The sequence below is a fragment of the Ylistrum balloti genome, unplaced genomic scaffold (genome assembly GCF_031769215.1).
Source record: "Ylistrum balloti isolate Yb309-2 unplaced genomic scaffold, AGI_CSIRO_Ybal_v1 Utg369816, whole genome shotgun sequence".
In the NCBI taxonomy this organism is placed as follows: Eukaryota; Metazoa; Mollusca; class Bivalvia; order Pectinida; family Pectinidae; genus Ylistrum; species Ylistrum balloti.
In genome coordinates, this window is record NW_026781986.1 from 255,348 (window position 1) to 275,975 (window position 20,628).

Sequence of the window (20,628 nt, forward strand, 5' to 3'; positions counted from 1 at the left end):
TAACGACGGAGTATATATCATTTATTGTAAGGGTACGAAAGGGTAAATAGTTTAGATATTTCATTATTGAAAAATATCGCTTTCATAGCATATTTCTCTAAGATAGCAATAAACATTCTGCAACCTTTTCAACAGCCTCATAAAAACGCTTGTCGGGACTGTTGGGTAGGATGCAATATCCAAACTTTATTCTTTACTTTTTCTGTACGAAACTACACGGAGTAATTAGGCAACTCAAATAGGTATACAAAGTAGAATATTGTATAAAAGACATACAAGGGAATATTACTTTACAAATTTAGAACTGGATACAGTAGAGCCAAATAAAAAATGAAGTTAAATAATAATGGTTTGGCATTCCCTGGTTCCTGTTGTTCCATGATAGGACGAAACATCGGTATAATGCTATTTTATTCAATGTTTGGCTCTCTAGTGGATTTTATAAATTACAAATATCAAATTATATAAATTAAATAGTGCTTTCCAATTTTGTGTCTTTTGTACAATTTCAAGATATTTTGGCGATGAAAAAACTGAATGTGAAATTAGACACCCGTATGCACATGAAAATAATCCCTACGGGGCTATTTGCTTGTGGTATCTGCTGGTGGAGTCTCCTTTCGTTCAGAATATCACGTTCACACATCAGCTGGGCTCATATGAACACGGACACATAATTAAGAGAGAAAAAACATAGATACTTTTTTCGTTTTACGGAGTCAAACATTCTTGTAGAAACAACGGAAACATGAAAAGGGGTTACAGAAGAGGACACAAAGTGTAGAAAATAATTTACAAATAGAGCAAACAAGACAGATAGAAAAATATCAGGATAACAAGTGATTCAAGGCTTTACAATCAGACGTCTCTTTGAGGAAATCTTCCCTCGGTACCTGTAAGTAGTTCTTTACAAATCATGTGGTGTTTCCAGTTTGTGTTTGACCTGGATCAGTATACATATTTTCGAATTTATACTGATAATCCGTTTGTTATGTTTATATCTGGAATATCGCAGAAAACGGGCTTTGTAAACGAAAACGTGAAAAAAACCCAAACAAACAAACAAAACAAATAAAAAACGAAGAATATAGTTGTACAAACATAATTGTCATTTTATTTTCTCACGCCTACGCTAGTGCTAGCTATATAATAATGAAACTCATAGAGTACACACAAAATTGATCATAGTTACCAGAAAATTCGTATTTTACATTAGCTAACAAACGTTTTCATTCCAGTATTTCTTCTTGATTAGGACGTGCTCAAAAGTTAGACAAAAAAACGTTTAATATTAGTGGCAAGAGTTAGTATCATATTTCATACAACCAGCAACCATTCCAATAATAATGTTATTTAGAAATACAGAGAAGCCATAGTTTGGCGGCAATAATGATGTTTTAATTGCATCGATTTACTGTATCTGACATAATGTTACCTATAATCTCGATAACATCCTAAATTTCAGGGAAGCCATTGTTCTGTATGATTTCAGAATATACTGATACTGATGACTTCATGGATCGAACCCGTTGTGGACTGTTGAAGTCTACCTGATAAAGACCGAATTTCTGAGTGTAACCACTGGTCCATTCAAAATTGTCCATAAGTGACCACGCCATGTAGCCTCGTACGTCCACACCGTCCAGTCTCACGGCTGTGAAATCAAGGTAAAAAATAACACGTCAATTACATTTTGACACGCATTAAACAAAAGTGCAGCTTATAATTATGAAATTTCTTTTCATAGATCAGCCATTATTGATATTCATTGACGTGGTGATTTTGCAATATTTACGGTGTCGATCAACTTCATATTTATATTATATTAATGAAAGTATCGTTTACATGGACAGAAACATCACGTCTTTTTCTTTGTGCTAAATGTATTTTCAAAATTGCTAATCTATTTTCTGCGGTGGCTGCAATATAATATTCATAGTTTCATACATATAAATAGGTCATATCTTAGTATTAAAACGATGCAGTCATAATTTCATGCAGAGTTATGCCTTACCAAAAAACGAATAAATTCGACAAGAAAAATCGATAGTTGTTGAATATAATAAGACCTTACTATACATCTATTTATCTGGTAAACATAAGTGGTTACATACTAGACTGCCAACAATTACATACATATATTAGAGGTCACACACATACATATATTAGAGGTTACACACATACATATATTAGAGGTTACACACATACATATATTAGAGGTTACACACATACATACATTAGAGGTTACACACATACATACATTAGAGGTTACACACATACACACATTAGAGATTACACACATACATATATTAGAGGTTACACACATACATATATTAGAGGTTACACACATACATATATTAGTTGTTATACATATATATATTAGTGGTTACACATATATATATATATTAGTGGTTACACATATATATATTAGTGGTTACAAACACATATATATTAGTGGTTACAAACACACATATATATATATTAGAGGTTACACACATACATATATTAGAGGTTACGCACATACATATATTAGAGGTTACACACATACATATATTAGAGATTACACATATATATTTATTAGAGGTTACACATATACATATATTAGAGGTTACACACATACATACATTAGAGGTTACACACATACATATATTAGAGGTTACACACATACATATATTAGTTGTTACACATATATATATATTAGTGGTTACACATATATATATTAGTGGTTACACATATATATATATTAGTGGTTACAAACACACACATATATATATATATTAGAGGTTACACACATACATATATATTAGTTACACACATACATATATTAGGTTACACACACATACATATATATAGTTGTTTACACACACACATATATATATATATATTAGAGGTTACACACATACATATATGTATATTAGTGGTTACACACACATATATATTAGTAGTTACACACATATATATATATTAGAGGTTACACACATACATATATTAGAGGTTAAACACATACATATATTAGAGGTTACACACATACATATATTAGAGATTACACACAACATATATTAGAGGTTACACACAACACATATTAGAGGTTACGCACATACATATATTAGAGGTTACGCACATACATATATTAGAGGTTACACACAACATATATTAGAGATTACACACATACATACATTAGAGATACACACATACATATATCAGAGGATACACACATACATATATTAGTGGTTACACATATATATATTAGTGGTTACACACATATGTATATTGGAGATTACACATATACATACATTAGAGGTTACACATACATATATTAGAGGTTACACACATATACATATCTGGAGTTCTTGTAAAAGCGATTTTTTCACTACCATTAATCATTTTTAAAAGTTGCTAAATCCTTACCTTTTGCGAATGTTTGTATTAATTATCATGATTATCATCGTTTCTTCGGAAAATGAATAACGAGAGGGAAAGAAGAACACCCTCCATGTTGGCGTAAAACGTTTTTGGGACCACGTGTTTGTTATGAGACGTGATTACCTTTCATCATTTCGTTTATGTAACTACGGTAGTAGAGAATGCGTGTTTCGTCATCAAGTTGCCCTTTGTCTGAAACCCCGTTTTCTGTGACGTAAATCGGAGGGCTATCATATCGATCATGGATCCAATTCAGGAGCTTTCTCAGTCCCCAGGGATTCACTCGTAACCATGACGACTCAGACCTACAATCAAACAGTTCACTTTCATTATTAAACTAATTAACATAATCTACTGATAACGAATTTTTTGGGATATCGATATTCTAATTTCACAAAACATAATAGCATTTGTGTATATTCAGCTAAAACATGTTAAAACGCTAAATAGTACTTGGAAATCAAAATCGTATTTAGCATTATTTATATAGACTGTACAAAAGACACAAAAGTAAACAGCACCTCTACAGACTAATTCCAAGTTGGATAAACAATCGAGTCAAACAATGAAGTGCATTATACAGCTGTTTCATCCTTCTAGGACTCGGTGATGCTAGGGACATAATTTTAGTGCATTAAAGACGACTGAGGAAAAGCCAAAATAACCGAAAGAAATGTCATACTTGGGGAGGCTCACTAGTCCAATAATACAATGCTTTTTTAAGATGCATATATCTGATAGTTTTGGATCAACGTGAAATACAAGCGTATTTATTACTATAAATTACCTGTTCCAGCAGTTGTCGTAAGTGATGTCGATGTCTTGATCATTATCATAACTCTGGTCCTTTATCGGCCGATCAAGTTGTGAAACCAAGTTGGAAGTATAGTGATTCAAGCCGAAAAAATCAGCTGACTCTGGAATAAAAACGATTAAGAAAATAAAATGATTGTAGAACTTCATAAAACATACGATTTGAGTCGAAGGCTTAATTGCCAACCACCAGAATTATTTCAAATGGAAATAAAACAATATTTTAAGAATATTAAGAATATTGTCATCAACATTTCTTTATTAATTTTTGTTGTTTATTTCGGTAATCTAATCTAAAATACCTGTTAAAAGATGAGCGATTGATTTTACATCTTGTGACATCTATCGTTGCAGCAATGATGTGGCAACTGCACCAAAGGAAACTTATTCTAAAAACGATTAATGACATACTGAAGAAGACAATTTGAGGTAGGATGTCAGTTTTTTTAATTCCTGATTAGAAATTCAATTCAAATAGTTAACTTACTTTTATTTTGTTCAATTTCCTCCGGAGTGAACTCCGGAAGTCGAGATTGTGAAAGCCCTTGAGCCAGACTCTTGGCTTTCACCACACGCTTCATAACTGAGGGGTAGTCTCCATTTCCAAAGATTGGATTAGCAAACCAACCAAGCTTAAACTGCAGTGCTCTCTCAGCCGCATATCTATCCTTAGCCGAGCGGAATTGATTCGGCTGTTTCCAATCACAGTCTAGGGTAATCCCGACCTGACCTGTAAGGGAATTCTCAAAACTAAGAGCACATGAAACAGTGACGTCATTACAACTAGTACAGCTGGCCAAATTTTTCGATACAGAATATATCAAGGAAAGAATAGTAAATTTACATCAGCAACATTACCAACAACAAAAATAAGGAATTAAAGAATGCCAGCAGAACGCGTTGCAGCACTGCTATGAACAAAGTATTAAAGATTAAAGACTGGTGACAGAATTCCTTACCGTTATATTTAGACCGGAAGTGATCATCGTATGTGTGGTAAGCCTTGACGTGAGATCGGATGATGTTATGTGCCACATTATATACACCGGTTCCAGGACTATAAACGCCAGGGGCAAAAACTCCGATACCATACCCCAACCAGGAAACAACAAACGCTTCATTAAATGTGATCCACGATTTGACCTGAAAAAATGCAGAGGAATATTTAAGTTCCAGGAACAACCCCGTAATAGAATATTAGCCGTTAATTCATATTCTTTGCTGTGCCAGATTATATCATCACATTTTTTATAAGATAGCATTTCCTTGTAAATTCTCTAGCTGTTATAAAAATAAAACTGATATTATTGTTTGGTCAGAAAAGATTACAGAGTGAAGATATGTTAGTGTAAATAAATGTCTGCATCACTTGTAGAATGAAATGGAAAATGATTCTCATATGAAGATGCAAATACCACTGAAAATTTCTCTGCTACTTCAAATGACTTCAATTATCAAAAAAAATTAGTAATACAACCAACAAAATAAGCACACAATACATATACAAATGCTTTCATCTGCTTCCGATCTCCAAGTACATTTTTTTATATTTGGTGAAAAATATTACAGTCGATTATTTTAACGGATCGCGACTTTTATCTAATAAATATATATATAAATTTTAGTAGCGATATTTCTCCCTTAATTGTGTTCCAAATAGGTGCAGATTCATAGGTCAACTATGATAAGATTCATAATAATGACTATTTATGTTTTAAAGTATTATGTGTTGTTTAATTAATAATAAATTTGTTAATAAATAATTATTCTGATTTATTGAAGAGTCACCTTGAGAAGGAACCGATGAAATAACAGTCTTTAGATGCAGTTTAATCAGATTATTTTAAACGTGTCTTAACATTTCCGGATCAACTATTGCGCTTACGTTACTGCCCCGAGAAATAGCGAAAATAAAATACCTACTTATCTTATCATTTATAGAGAGAAAGTAGGTGTTTATTTCTACTTAATCAGACTACCTACTTATTTCACCATTTATATAGAGGCAGTAGGTGTTTAGTAAGACCAAATTAGACTACCCTACCTACTTATTTCACCATTTACAAGGAGGCAGTAGGTGTTTAGTACGACCAAATTAGACTACCTACTTATTTCACCATTTATATAGAGGCAGTAGGTGTTTAGTACGACCAAATTAGACTACCTACTTATTTCACCATTTATATAGAGGCAGTAGGTGTTTAGTACGACCAAATTAGACTACCTACTTATTTCACCATTTATATAGAGGCAGGAGGTGTTTAGTGCGACCAAATTAGACTACCCTACCTACTTATTTCACCATTTACAAAGAGGCAGTAGGTGTTTAGTACGATCAAATTAGACTACCTACTTATTTCACCATTTATATAGAGGCAGTAGGTGTTTAGTACGACCAAATTAGACTACCTACTTATTTCACCATTTACAAGGAGGCGGTAGGTGTTTAGTACGACCAAATTAGACTACCTACTTATTTCACTATTTATATAGAGGCAGTAGGTGTTTAGTACGACCAAATCAGATTACCTACTTATCTTACCATTTATATAGAGGCAGGAGGTGTTTAGTACGACCAAATTAGACTACCTACATATTTCACCATTTATATAGAGGCAGTAGGTGTTTAGTACGACCAAATTAGACTACCTACTTATTTCACCATTTATATAGAGGCAGTAGGTGTTTAGTACGACCAAATTAGACTACCTACTTATTTCACCATTTATATAGAGGCAGTAGGTGTTTAGTACGACCAAATTAGACTACCCTACCTACTTATTTCACCATTTACAAAGAGGCAGTAGGTGTTTAGTACGACCAAATTAGACTACCTACATATTTCACCATTTATATAGAGGCAGTAGGTGTTTAGTACGACCAAATTAGACTACCTACTTATTTCACCAAATTAGACTACCTACTTATTTCACCATTTACAAAGAGGCAGTAGGTGTTTACTAGATAAAATTAGATTACCTACTTATCTCACATTTGATCTTATCTCTTAATCAATAGCCAATTGCTAGTTTCAAGGAAGTAAAAGTAAGAGTCAGGAAATATGACCTAACTAACTAGCTACCTAACTAACTAACTAACTAACTAACTAACTAACTAACTAACTAACTAACTAACTAACTAACTAACTAACTAACTAACTAACTTACTAGCTAACTAACTAACTTATTAACGAATTAGCTAACTGACTCACCAATTAACGAATTAGCTAACTAGCAAACTAACTAACTAATTAACGAATTAGCTAACTGACTCACCAATTAACGAACTAACTAACTAGCAAACTAACTAAAGTTTAAACTGTAAATATTTTGTTGTATTTAATCCCTTGTTAATACTCAGCCAGTAATGTTGAGGAGAACGAAGACTTTTGTTTATCCTCTATATGAAATCTCGTTACCTTGTGTCCAAAGTTCGAGAAGCATATTTCAGCATAAGTGTTGAAATGATCTATGATGGTATCGTTTTCCCAGCCCCCAATCTCCTGTAGAGCCTGCGGCAGATCCCAGTGGTACAGAGTCACGAAAGGCTGAATCCCATTGGAGAGAAGCTCGTCTATAAGATCGTTGTAGTACGCAATGCCCTTAGGATTCAGAGTTCTAGGTGTGCCGTCTGCCATGATTCTGGACCAGGCGATGGAGAAACGGTAGTGAGATACCTAGAGAATGTAGAAAATAAGGTCACTTATGGCATTGACGTGAAACAGTTATCATGATCATGGAAGCATTGCACTGCGCCAGATGGTTGTATACAGTCCATATGAATCATTGATAGATGGTGATATAAGCTGTACCTGTCACTCAGATTTAATTCACAGTGAATGTGTACTGCCATCCGCTTACAGTTTAAATTCTTCTTTTTACATTCATACAGAATTTTCGTAATTTGAAACAAAAAGTGCGTTTAAATTTACCTTTTAATCAAATCCAATGAGAATTTAAATTCGATAACAACGGAAATAATACAGTTCCCCCATTTGGCTTTAATGTATCTAACTCTATAACGAAAAATTGCATTTTCACTTGTGTCTTTTGGTCGACTAAATTTGCCGTAACTTACAAGCCACGTTTTAATTCATTCCAACAGTGGCATGGTACAGGTTATACACATGAACTGGACATAACACATTAAATTACATTATAAATAACTTAATAATGTTGATGTGTTGGATAGTTGTATATAGTTATTCCTGAATTTCATCTAAAGTTACCGGTCAGTATTAAGCATGAATTGTTGTCGAGACGATAATTAATTTTGCGCACTTTTTTTTTTTTTTTTTTGATATGAACAAAAACGTCCATGCATGAATTGATACTTATAGGCGTTATCAGTTACGGTTGAGTGGTTTCAACTCATGTATGTCTGTCTAACATAAAAGCACCTGTTGGGAATGCAAGAGAGGATTTAAGATTGGTAGACAGAAGGAACAAGTGTCCGTTAGAATATTCATACACACACATCTAATTGACATTCATTTGTCTTCTCACTCTTAACTGGACAATCGCAGAGTAATGCCATCTGGTTAGATCATATAGCAGATAGTTTGTTAATGGTAAATAATGTTAATTGTAGCTCTGTTGTACATGTTTAAATCTGTTTTGATGTTTCTCAGTATGTTCTGTGTATTTATTCTTATATGAATCTTACTATTGAAGTGTGAACATACATTGGCTGTCTTTAAGAATATACAAATTAGTAAGAAAGAATCTCAGAGATTCATAATATAAAATCACTCCTTACGCGTTAAGATAGCATGATTTAACGTTTATATATAAACTGAAGAAAGCACACAACAAATGATGACGTTTTATGTAAGTAATGTGGCTATGTGATATTGGTGACTATACCCCTAATTGTTTCAACATCTGCACGTCCTCTTTGTACTTGTGGTAACTATCACAGGCCACATCCCCGGTGTCGTGGTTCGCTATTCGACCGTTGTGTGAAAATACATCCCAAATACTTGGCCCCTTTCCTGAAAAAACATGTATGTGGTTACTTTCAATAAGAAAAGTTTACTTGAATATACCATGGCATATGGTGAAAATGATACATAGGTTCCTCTACAATGTATCTAAAGAACAAAACAATCTATACGTACACAGGCATCTGGGTGAAAGATTGAATTAAAATTTAAACAATGTACAACTTCGAAAAAAAACCTACCATCTTCGTTCCATGCCCCTTCTACTTGGTAGGCAGCTGTAGCGGCGCCCCATGCAAACCCGTCAGGGAACGAACCATGCAGGAACATGTCCCTCTCTTCAACATCTAGAAAGAAACCCAGTAATTCAGTATACAACCACATACTCTAGAATTATCTTATGTATCAAACTACAACACACAGTTGCTTTCAGAATCATCAGTTATGCTGAAAATCTAAATGTTGAAACTTTGTGGCAGAGTGAAATATCCTCGAATCATATGTCAAAAATCACATGGGAACGGTCAATAATAACAAAATTTAATCATTTTCAATCATAACTATCAATATTAAATAATGTCAACAGGAAGACCCCTAAATCCAAACCGTAGGTATGAAATGAAGTGTAGGTGCACCACAAATGTCACAAAAATGACAATGGGAAGTTTGGGTCCTCTCATCGACACTGGCTTTTTAATTGCTGTACCCATAGCTTTCCAAACTGTGACAAGTAATATTTTACCACTGTTGACGGCAAAAGTCTTAAATAAACAGCTCTAAGTGCAGTTATAAACACCTCATCAAGTGCAACACTATCTCACATAAACTGACCACAATAAAATGACAACATTATTTGCCTCTTCGCTTCGCCTTATAAAACAATGGCATGCATTATAATATTTCTATCCGTCAAAGTGTAAATGAACGGGAACCAAATCATAACAGATACGGCAAGAAGGAAATGGTTTATGTAAAATGGCAGGGATAATACAAATATCCAATATAATAGCAATGCAAACGCTTACCTGCCATTATGTAGGTCGAGGTATCCCAACCAGATGGGAAGCCATTGTTTTTGACAAGGTCGGCAAAGAAAAAGGCAGAGTCTTTGACTGTTCTTGGTCTCTCGTTACGTTCGAAGTCCACTTTGATTAGTCCGAATTTTTCCGTATACCCGGATGCCCACTCAAAGTTGTCCAGCAGTGACCAGGCAACGTAGCCCTTTACGTTACAGCCATCCACTTTTATTGCTGAAAAGACAATGAAAGTAAAATTAAAAGAAATTTTCATTATAAAAGTTATGATTTAGATGATTATTCTTATGGATCTTAAAGTGTTTCTAGTGCTTCTCACATTGGCAGAGAGAGTTAAATCAAATTGCTTTGGATGAAATGCGACGGGAATTCCGTATGTTGTTCAGGAAGATGACCACCAGTTATTACAAGGAGGCCATGTCCCAAAATGCCTCTGACTGTTGACGGAGCGATACACCAAGAAAACATAGAAGCAAATCTATTTATGAAGTAACTTTTCTTGAAATTTGAATCTGTAGTCCCTTTAACAGCAGTTGCTCACTGTGACCTACTTAAGCTCAAACAAGATGGACATTTGTTCCCCAACCGTTCGTTTTATATTGATATCTCTTCCTAATAAATCTCAGTCTGTACCGATTTTTTTATTACAGTTATTGTCTTTACCTGCTAATCTACCGGGTAGGTTCAATATTTGTTACAGCCGGGCTATTCTTTTGTATGCAGCCTACATCTACGTATCTATGTATTGTGTTGAAATTTGATGACAAACTAATCAACTTCCATTATGAGGCTTTAAATATGACACGGATTGTCTTACATCTAGGACGTTACCGAGGTTGTCAACGGTGTTCCAAACCAGTAAATGGACTAAAGTTGGCATCATTTACTATTTTGTTTTATTTCGATCGCTAATTTTGAGTTATGTTCCCATTTTGATTTCGAATAACATTCGATCTATGTGAAGTGAACACATGCCTAATACAACAATGTGTGTGTGTGATTAACATCATAGTCCCATGAAAGTGAGTAACGAGGGGCATCCGAATAATCTTCTTTGTCTTTCTCAGTCAATTTACGGTTATAACTAAAATGGCCGACAACTAAATAATGACATGAAGTGATTTGTTATACCATATTAGCGTATATCCAATTAAAACTCAAGTCTCCCATTAAAACTTGTGTATCCCATTAAAACTCCTGTCTCCCATTAAAACTCGAGGCTCCCATTAAAACTCGTGTCTCCTATTAAAACTCGAGTCTTCAATTACAACTTGTGTCTTCCATTAAAACTCGTGTCTCCTATCGTGTCTCCAATTACAACTCGTGTCCCCCATTAAAACTCGTGTTTTCCATTACAACTCGTGTCTCCCATTGTGTCTCCCATTAAAACTTGTGTTTCTCATTACAACTCGTGTCTCCAATTATGTTACCCATTAAAACTCGTGTTTCCCATTACAACTCGTGTCTCCCATTGTGTCTCCCATTAAAACTCGTGTTTCCCATTAAATCTCGAAGATAAAAATTGCTCGACTCACCCCTCATCATATTGTTAATGTAACCTTTGTAGTAATCAAGTCTGGCCTGATCCTGTAATGTTCCACAGTCAGATACACCATTCTCTGTGACATAAACATCTGGGTTGTTGTACGTGGTTTTGATCCAATTCAGTATACTCCTCATTCCACTAGGATTGACCTTGAGCCACGACGACGATGACCTTCAAAATATACATAAATACTAGAGTAACTGCTTTTCATATTGGTACAGCTATATACACCTTTGACACAATAACAAATTAGTTATAAATAAATTCACATGACAGAAGATCTACCCTATTACCCCTAGTGAAGACATTTTATTTATTAAACACTAAAACCAGACTTTGGTTGAGGCATTGTCAAATAACGACGATTCCGAACAGAGGGTTACATACGTTCGCCATAACTTTTCAATATCATTTTGTATTTCTTTGTTTCGGAAAACAGACTTAATTGCATATTTTTCGACATCAAATTTGTTTCAGTCATAGAATTCGCGAAAGTAAATCGTATGCAAAAATAATACCACTTTTGTTCAATTTTGATAAATTATCTTCATTCAAAGTTTCACAGGAAGAAGAAAAAAGAATAAAAATCAACTCAGTTGTTTGTAATATTTTACAAACCCTCTCCAGCTGGGATCAGCTTCTGTGCGAGTCCTTATATCGGTAATGTAGCTGTTTGGATCAGAGGCAGAACGTGGTTTGTCGGACACCAACTGACTTGTGTAATGATTCAGGCCAAAGAAATCAGCAGAGCCTACCAAACACAAAAATGTCCTTATTTGACCACCAGTTATTCAAGGATTTACTTTTTTCATGTACTCTTGATTTATATACTTAAGCAGATATATATGTGAAAATGTGATAGATACTGTTTAGAATTAATAAGCTTATCAAACCAAAAACTGTTATACCAAGATAAAAAAATATTTACAACTGAAATAGCATCCCATATTGTATATAAATCTCGGCCAAAAATAATGGTAAAACCACACCTAAATCAATGGCACTTAAAAGCTGAATACTTTTTCGATTGTCTCCTGTAAGTTTTGTAAGACGTCATAATAATTTATTAGCATTATTTTGTTATAGAAATGAGGTTCATGTTAAATTGGAATTGAAATGGTACCAGTCAGGCTGGTCAGTGCTAAGTCTACACAAACTGTAGTATAGGTTATAGGTAATTAACAACTGTTCTTGGCTTTGTTTCCTACCTCTGAATTACATGTCTCAGTTTTATACTCTTGTGCCACGTCATTTGATTTACTGTATGTTGAGAAGAATGTCCATCGTTTCACTAGTAGATAGTAACCGCTTAAGAGTTTCATGTCCTACCTTTATTGCGTTGTTTCTGAGCAGCTGTGAAAACCGGAACTCGTGAAATACTTTTCATGGCATCAGGATAGTCGCCGTTACTTCCATATATGGGGTTTGCGAACCAGCCAAGACTGAATTGCATCTGTCGTTCAGCTGCGTCAATATCTGCCTGTGATTGGGATTTAGGAATGGCCCAATCACTGTTCATCGTAATACCGATCCGTCCTACAAGACAAAAGATTTTCACTTGTAAGTGACGTCATAGATTATCTAGGTATGGTAATTTGAATCATTGTTGTGATAGAAGTCGCTAACCCTGAAGCTATTGTCATTAACCGAGTACTTTTTAATGGGTTCCTCGTCGATCTTCTTTTCTTCTATTCTTTTACCCTCATTTTTACCGAATTTGACTTTCATGATTGTTCAGACAATGTCTTCATGAAGTACTGTAACCGTTGTCGATAAATACCATCATTTCTGTCTTTTTGCCTGATAAGGTCGCTATACCATATATGACAAAATAAACGATATTCACGATAGTTTCTTTGCCTTTGCCGGGATCGATAGTCAGAATTTACCCTACAGTGTAATGACCACACAAAAATTTATCAACCAGTACATGATACGGCAAGGTATTCTAGCAATGTTTCCAATAAATTAACGTGTGGTAGTTATAAATCAGTCATCGATAGAAAGAAACAACTTTTTAAACCAACGCATGTGTCAAAGCCAACGATCTCGTGAGATTTTAAACAGGTATAGTACGTCAACTCGCGAGATCTTGGCGGCCAATTTGAAAAATGTGCTTATAAATTTAATATATGAATATAAACTTCAAATTAAGTTACATGTTATTCCTGACGTTCCGGAACACTATCCAAATAACGCACGGAAATGATGTGTTCCAAATCAACAGAGCTTGAAAGAGGGATTCGGATGAATAAATTTACCATCCAAAAATGTTTCATTGACAATTTGCTCACAAATTGTTGATTATAGAGCATTTGACAACCGATATACCTAGAAAGAAGATTTTAAACTGGCACCATTATCTAAGTCAGAAGTATTTACACATTCCAATTATCGCAAAAACTGTTTTACTTATCGAGATTTGAAATCGAAACACTTGATATATCTCTTTTTTCCAGACAAACAAAACAAAAACAAAATCAAAACAAAACAAAACCATTCTGGTATATCCTGAATTCGTCATTATATATGTGGTAGGCCTCCACGTGGGCAAGGATTTGGTTGTGTCCAACAGTATACGGGGCAACGGCAGGCTCCTTGATCCCCGGAGCGTTTTGACCCGATCCATACCCGAGCCAGGCAACTACCCACGGCTCATTCAAAGTGATCCAGAACTTCACCTGAAACCAGTCAAAGCAATTATAGCGTCATTCAAACCAGTTTCAACGTTTCGTTGACAAGAATTAATAGAAAAAGCTAAAACTGATTTTCTTTCGTTCAGTGCAGTAGAAAATTTATGGTATTTTAGTTCAATATTCATGTGAATACTTTTTACTTCATCATGTTAAATCGTAATAAATTTCGAAAAGGAGATTTCGTATATTAGATATCAGAGAGATGAGGGAGGGAGTGAGTTAACAGAGAGAGAGAGAGAGAGAGAGAGAGAGAGAGAGAGAGAGAGACGTGAGACAAACCTCTAACAGAACACGGCATACCTGATCTCCGAGTTCCCTGAACATAACCCTAGCATATGCACCGAAGTATTGCACAATCGAAGCGTTCTGCCAACCGCCCATTCTATCGTGAAGGGCTTGGGGAAGATCCCAGTGGTACAGTGTCACCATAGGTTCAATCCCATTAGCCTTCAGCTCTGTTACAAGATTTTTGTAGTAATTTATCCCGGCTTGATTCAAGGACGCCTCAGTTCCATCTGGAAGGACGCGGCTCCAGGAAATCGAGAACCTGTAGTATTTCACCTGAAAGGAAACAAACGAAAATGTCCTAATCGTTTGGATGAGGAGTTATTGTTCCTACTCAAATTATTTGCATTTCTAGTCGATATGGTTTAACAAACACCAGGTCATCCCGAAAAAAATCTTATTTTCAGCAAAACAAGCCATGACGCTATTTCAAAGCTTTGTGGTCTGTAATTCATTTTATCACCCTATAAACTTTAATAACAAATTCAGGATAGAAAGCATAAACAGGTAATATGTTTTATCCAATTTTACTATACAGTGTTCGGTAGCAGCACACACTTTTGCCAATTTTTGAGGTTTTATCTTATTTCATTCCGCTGCCTAAAAGTCGGTACATATGATCGATGTACAAAACACTTTTGAAGCCCGGAAAGCCCTACGTTATAGTGTATATTGCTCATGGTATCAACTTTGACGACCTGAAAATATTTAATAAATGTCCTTGATAATCTTTCTGATTTTTCTCTTTTATTTTTGGTCACACTTGCGCTTTGACGCGCAATATGTTTTACCACTAGGGGGCTCTGCTAAGATTATTCAAATTATTCGAGGTAATATAATCTTCTCGTTCATGTGCACTAACGTTAAGAGATTTGATGAGTTGCACGTCCTCTTTGTAATGGTTGTACTGGTCACATGCCACGTTGCCATTGGATCCATCCTTCACGTGACCTGATCCGTCCATGGTGAATATGTCCCAGATACTAGGAGCTCGCCCTGAAATGTTGAAAAATGTATTGATGGACAGAATCTGTCTCGACGTTCCTACCACCATATATCTCAGTATACTGGCCGTTGACAAGGCGAAAGGAAATTAAAACAAAAGTAGACTTAGACACCTATATGCCTTTGTTGGTAAATTACAGAGTACAAGCAACTATTTTATATCTACCCCTTCACAATAACAATACCAATTTCTTATCTATATTTATATAATAAAGTTGTAAGCCAGTTTCATAGATTTTATTAATAAATTAACTGATAAAAGTACTTTATTAAAGATTTCAAATATTTTTTTCCTCTTTTGACCCGGAAATATTAGTCAAAATCATTAACATTATATAGTAAGTTAACATGATATAGAATTACGTTACCAGCACATAATGACTTCTGCTGGTGCTAGCATATTTAATTAGCCCCGAGATCTCGTATACAATTACTTCAGTTTAAGGTATAATGTTCCGGGCAACGTGTCCGAACACTAGTGGTCATAATATCTATTTAAAAAGAATTCATCTTTCATACGTGTAGACATTGTATAGACGCCACAAGAGTTTCTGAAAGTACGAAAGGTTCTGTATTCTGCTCGCGGTCGATAACAGACCAAGACAAAAAAGGAAATTATGGATAGATGGTCAAGAACATTCGGACTAAAACAGAATAAGAAAAATTCGTATACGTACATTGCTTACTTAAACACGTCTTATTTAATAATAAGTAATGTGTGAAACGGATACCAAACGAAATCAAAGCGTGAATCTGCAGTGTTGCAGGTTTATGCAAACTGATATGACTATGGTTGTATAACAATAAATGTTATTCCTACACAATTATTACTACCTTCGAAATTTACACAAAAATAATCAATGAATGACATTGAACCAATACTTTGTGATCACCGCAGAGAGCACAATTTCTGACCCCAGTTTTGAACTAAATTAATGTTCAAACAAGTTTGGCAACCTTTTAAACACATTTTCGTGCTACTATACAACTTTGAAATGCAAATGCTTTTGACATATATACCGCAGAGGTTTGTTACAACTTATATATCGTCTCGTCCTAGATAGCAAAAACGAATTCCTTTGGTCATAGGTTAATAGAATCAGACAATTAGTTCTTCGAAATATTTGATTCTCCAAACAGACATCTGATGCTGACGTTTTGAAACCTATATTCCAGTAAAGTGTATTTACAACAATAATGTTAACATCTGACAAACGGTATGAAATTAACATTAACTCTTGAGGTATTGACAACCTTGACATCCATATCACTTAAACGCTTTAAAATGACCGACATTTCATTGAAGACAAGCACATCTTGCATACGTAGCGCCACCTACCGTCATCTATTTACACAAACAATGACGGGGTTACTACCATCAACACCATCAAGACGAAGAGATAGCTGCGCCCGGTCAGAGGTTTGCTAATTCAGCGACGGAAAGAAAGGGGTCACTTAGAATTTTTGGTTTCTATGTTTTTATCTTAACAAAGAGATTTGTTCCAATTAAAACTAAATTGAAGATCGCTTACATAGCAAATTTAATAGTCCCTTTCACAAACTGAGCCAACTGAAATACAAACACACATCAAATAAACTGAGCCGACGCAGATACGGACCAATCACAAAGAAACTGACCCGACGCAGATACGGACCAATCACAAAGAAACTGACCCGACGCAGATACGGACCAATCACAAAGAAACTGAGCCGACGAAAATACTAACGCATGATAAATAAAATTGGGACAACGGAAATATGGACATGAGAAATGAGATATGCAATACAAAATACAAAATTTTCTTTCTTAGGAATACAACCATATTTCAGCATTTAAAAAATCTTGAAGTAAATTCAGGTCTGGTCAGTGATCGCTTTAAGCTCCATTTCAAGTTGAAATGAACCGAGAAAACAAACCAGTACTAGTAAATGTGGAGAAATCTGTCTTTTTTGAAAATAAAGCAAGAGTGACCTCTAGGAAAATAATCAATATACAACAAGGAGTTGTACTTTTACCCTGATAAACTGTAAATGATTTATGTTTTAATGGAAAAATCCTTGAAATTGAAAGCTTTTCAGCTTTAAGAAAACAACCGGTGCAATGGTTTGTTATATTTAATAACTCAAGTAAAACCTAAATCAAATATTCTTCTCAACAATAATCTTATGAAGTATTCGTGTCTTAAACAAGTTTTACGATGCATTTTCTATGGGTTTAGTTCCGTCCTAGTGGACACGACAGGTGAAAAATTTTGGTGGCTTTTCTGACTTTCTACTTAAACAGATGCAGTCTTCGGTTAACGTTTTGGCTTTAGACTAAGACACCAATACACTTACCTTCGTGGTAATAGGCTGGAAATATTAAATACTCGATCTTTGAATTAACTTCATCAATTTTATATTATCAATCATTTTGAATTCAGAATCGCGATGAAAAAGGCACACTAAATAAGCTAAGCATAATTACATACATGTCCCTGAAATATTGTGAAAACCTTTTGCTCAATGTCATGATATATTTTGATTTTATAATCGCGGCGATTCAATGCCATCTGGTTCAGTCGGTAAGTGTAGAATTTACATAAACGATATTGGTACTGCTCTACTTTATTTATAAATACATATGTGAAAGAACAGGAGAAAATACACATTCATGCTGAATTTCCCGACCAGGAATCGGACCCAGGTCTTCGGCGTAATACTCCACGGGTCAACTTACTCAGTCAAGGAAGCATGCTCTGTCAACTGAGTGACTAAGATACAACGAGTCTTTGTTCCTGAGCACTTCCTTGTGGTGTTCAAACGTCTAAACCAAAATTTCTATCTCTTAATTTGTATTAAAAAGTTCTTTTCACTTGTATTGTCTATTCTACAATTGTCTACTTACCATCTTTGTCCCAGGCTCCTTCCACCTGGTACGCGGATGTCGCCACACCCCAGGCAAAGTCATCAGGGAATGTCCCGGTGGTCACAGCATCTGGGTCGTATTGCGACTGCCCCATCTGGGCCCCGCCCCTGGGGAGGAGGACGAGGAAGCATGACGCTAACATCCATATATTCCCCGACACCTCCATTGCGATATCGGTAACAATGGCTGGCACACCTCGCTGGCCTTCCTTTATATGGTCGGGTCAGTTGGCCTAAAGCGAGGATAATTTTATCATTGAAGTTCAATCGACCATCTTTTGGTGAAGACATTTTCTAGACTTAGCTACCGACTTATATTATCTGAGATTTCAGTTTCAGCGAGAATATATACCATATTACGTATGATATTTTCAATTTTTCATGTTACCTTTTTACCTTGTCTGGCTGATGAGTTTATGATTACAAAGGGACACGCAACAAATTGCGTGACCGAGAAGCCTTCGTTTTCGCGTTAACGAACAATTTACCTCGTGCTTCACTGGATTTTTTCATAAACCAGACAAGGAAAAAGGTAATAAGAAAATTTCAAATGTCGTTGACATGAGATAATTTACTCTCTCGAAGTTATGGCCTTCAGTGTTCCTGATCATAGAATGGGAATGTTGACACATTTGATGCAGCGACAAACGCCAGTAGAACAATGTCAGAGCAGTATCTGTACCAGCCTGTATAACCAAGTTAGAGTAGACATAGTATATTTAACTACCAGCGTAACCGGGTTAGAGCAGACATATTATCTATAACCACCAGACAACAGAACTGTTTCCAGTTGAAACTGTTTACATCAATTTTCACGATTGTTTTTATCCAAACCTTCTGAACCTGTCCTCTATCAATAGTTCTTAACATGGCAATCTTCATTGTTCTGAGTGTAAATTCATTGTGTATGTGGGTTTTGTTTTTCTCATCAACGGCTTTCGTTTTGATTTTTGTTGTCAGAAAATGTTCTTTTCCTTTTATTTTACCTACCATTACAAACTGTATTATTTACATGGGTTCGATAAAAGTTTCCTATATATCCTCCTATATAAATCTAAGTCCAGTCTAGGTATACTTGGGTCGTTCAACCCGTTCTAACCACCTAATGGATAGCGTTCACATGTTCTGCAATGTTACTCTGGATATGTTGACACATACTTCGGTCGACACACTATCTAATTTATCAGTACACAAGATATGGCCTTTAACAGTAAAGATCACAGCGCTGTCTGATTAGTCTGTATCCAAGTTTAGAAAATATTCCAAACGGAGTTACCTGCTCGTAAAAAGACGCCATACTTAAACATAAATTATTTTCTACCCATCCATCTGGGTGTCATAATCATGTTTTAATTATACAAATATCGCCTTATGTCGTATATTGAAAGACGTCTTTGGAGAGAAATGTCGTCATTTTTTCAGTAGCGCAGACAATAAAAGAATATATTTGTTAACAAATGTTTTTCAATTCTTGTAATCATATACCGTGTACATGCACGTGTGCTGAATTAGGCCAGGTTTCGTCATTTATTAATATCCGTAGCTATATATTTCAATTCGTCTGTTTTTATTTTATATTCACCTATTTACAATTATTACAGAGACACAACTTCACAAATACGATAAAAATTCACGGAAGAGTGTTCAGATAGTTAAAATACAAGAAGTTAACGATTCCATGACTCGAACGCGCGCAAAGTCAAGCACTTACCATGTCGAAAGCAGAGAACACCAAAACAGAGGAGTTCCGAATATTGTTCAGATTATGTCCACTAGTACGGCCCTTTGGCCTTTAAGGTAATGATCAAAATCAAAGAAGTCCCGAATTTTAGCGAGGTCTGCGTTACAAAAGAATGACTATAATCGTACCAATTAAAGCAGAGGCGTTCCGAATGTTGGCGAGGTATTCGATACCAAAGAACGGCTGATGCCATGCCCATAAAAACAACAAGAATGTATCATACCAGCATGTAGACA

The 20,628-nt window shown here is 35.2% G+C and overlaps 1 protein-coding gene across 1 annotated transcript; it reads right to left on the reverse strand.

Moving 5' to 3' along the window:
• Window positions 1-1,128: 1,128 nt before the first annotated feature.
• Window positions 1,129-18,818, reverse strand: LOC132544937 (lactase/phlorizin hydrolase-like). The gene is made up of 16 exons (XM_060208599.1): window positions 18,632-18,818; window positions 15,602-15,735; window positions 14,755-15,015; window positions 14,256-14,439; window positions 13,088-13,294; window positions 12,377-12,509; window positions 11,748-11,929; window positions 10,204-10,428; window positions 9,421-9,525; window positions 9,102-9,229; window positions 7,655-7,912; window positions 5,196-5,379; window positions 4,724-4,966; window positions 4,211-4,340; window positions 3,547-3,728; window positions 1,129-1,654 (listed from the first exon to the last, which is right to left on the reverse strand). The coding sequence occupies exons 1-16, from the start codon at window positions 18,816-18,818 to the stop codon at window positions 1,455-1,457; spliced, it is 2,943 nt and encodes a 980-aa protein (XP_060064582.1). The 3' UTR covers window positions 1,129-1,454.
• Window positions 18,819-20,628: the final 1,810 nt, after the last annotated feature.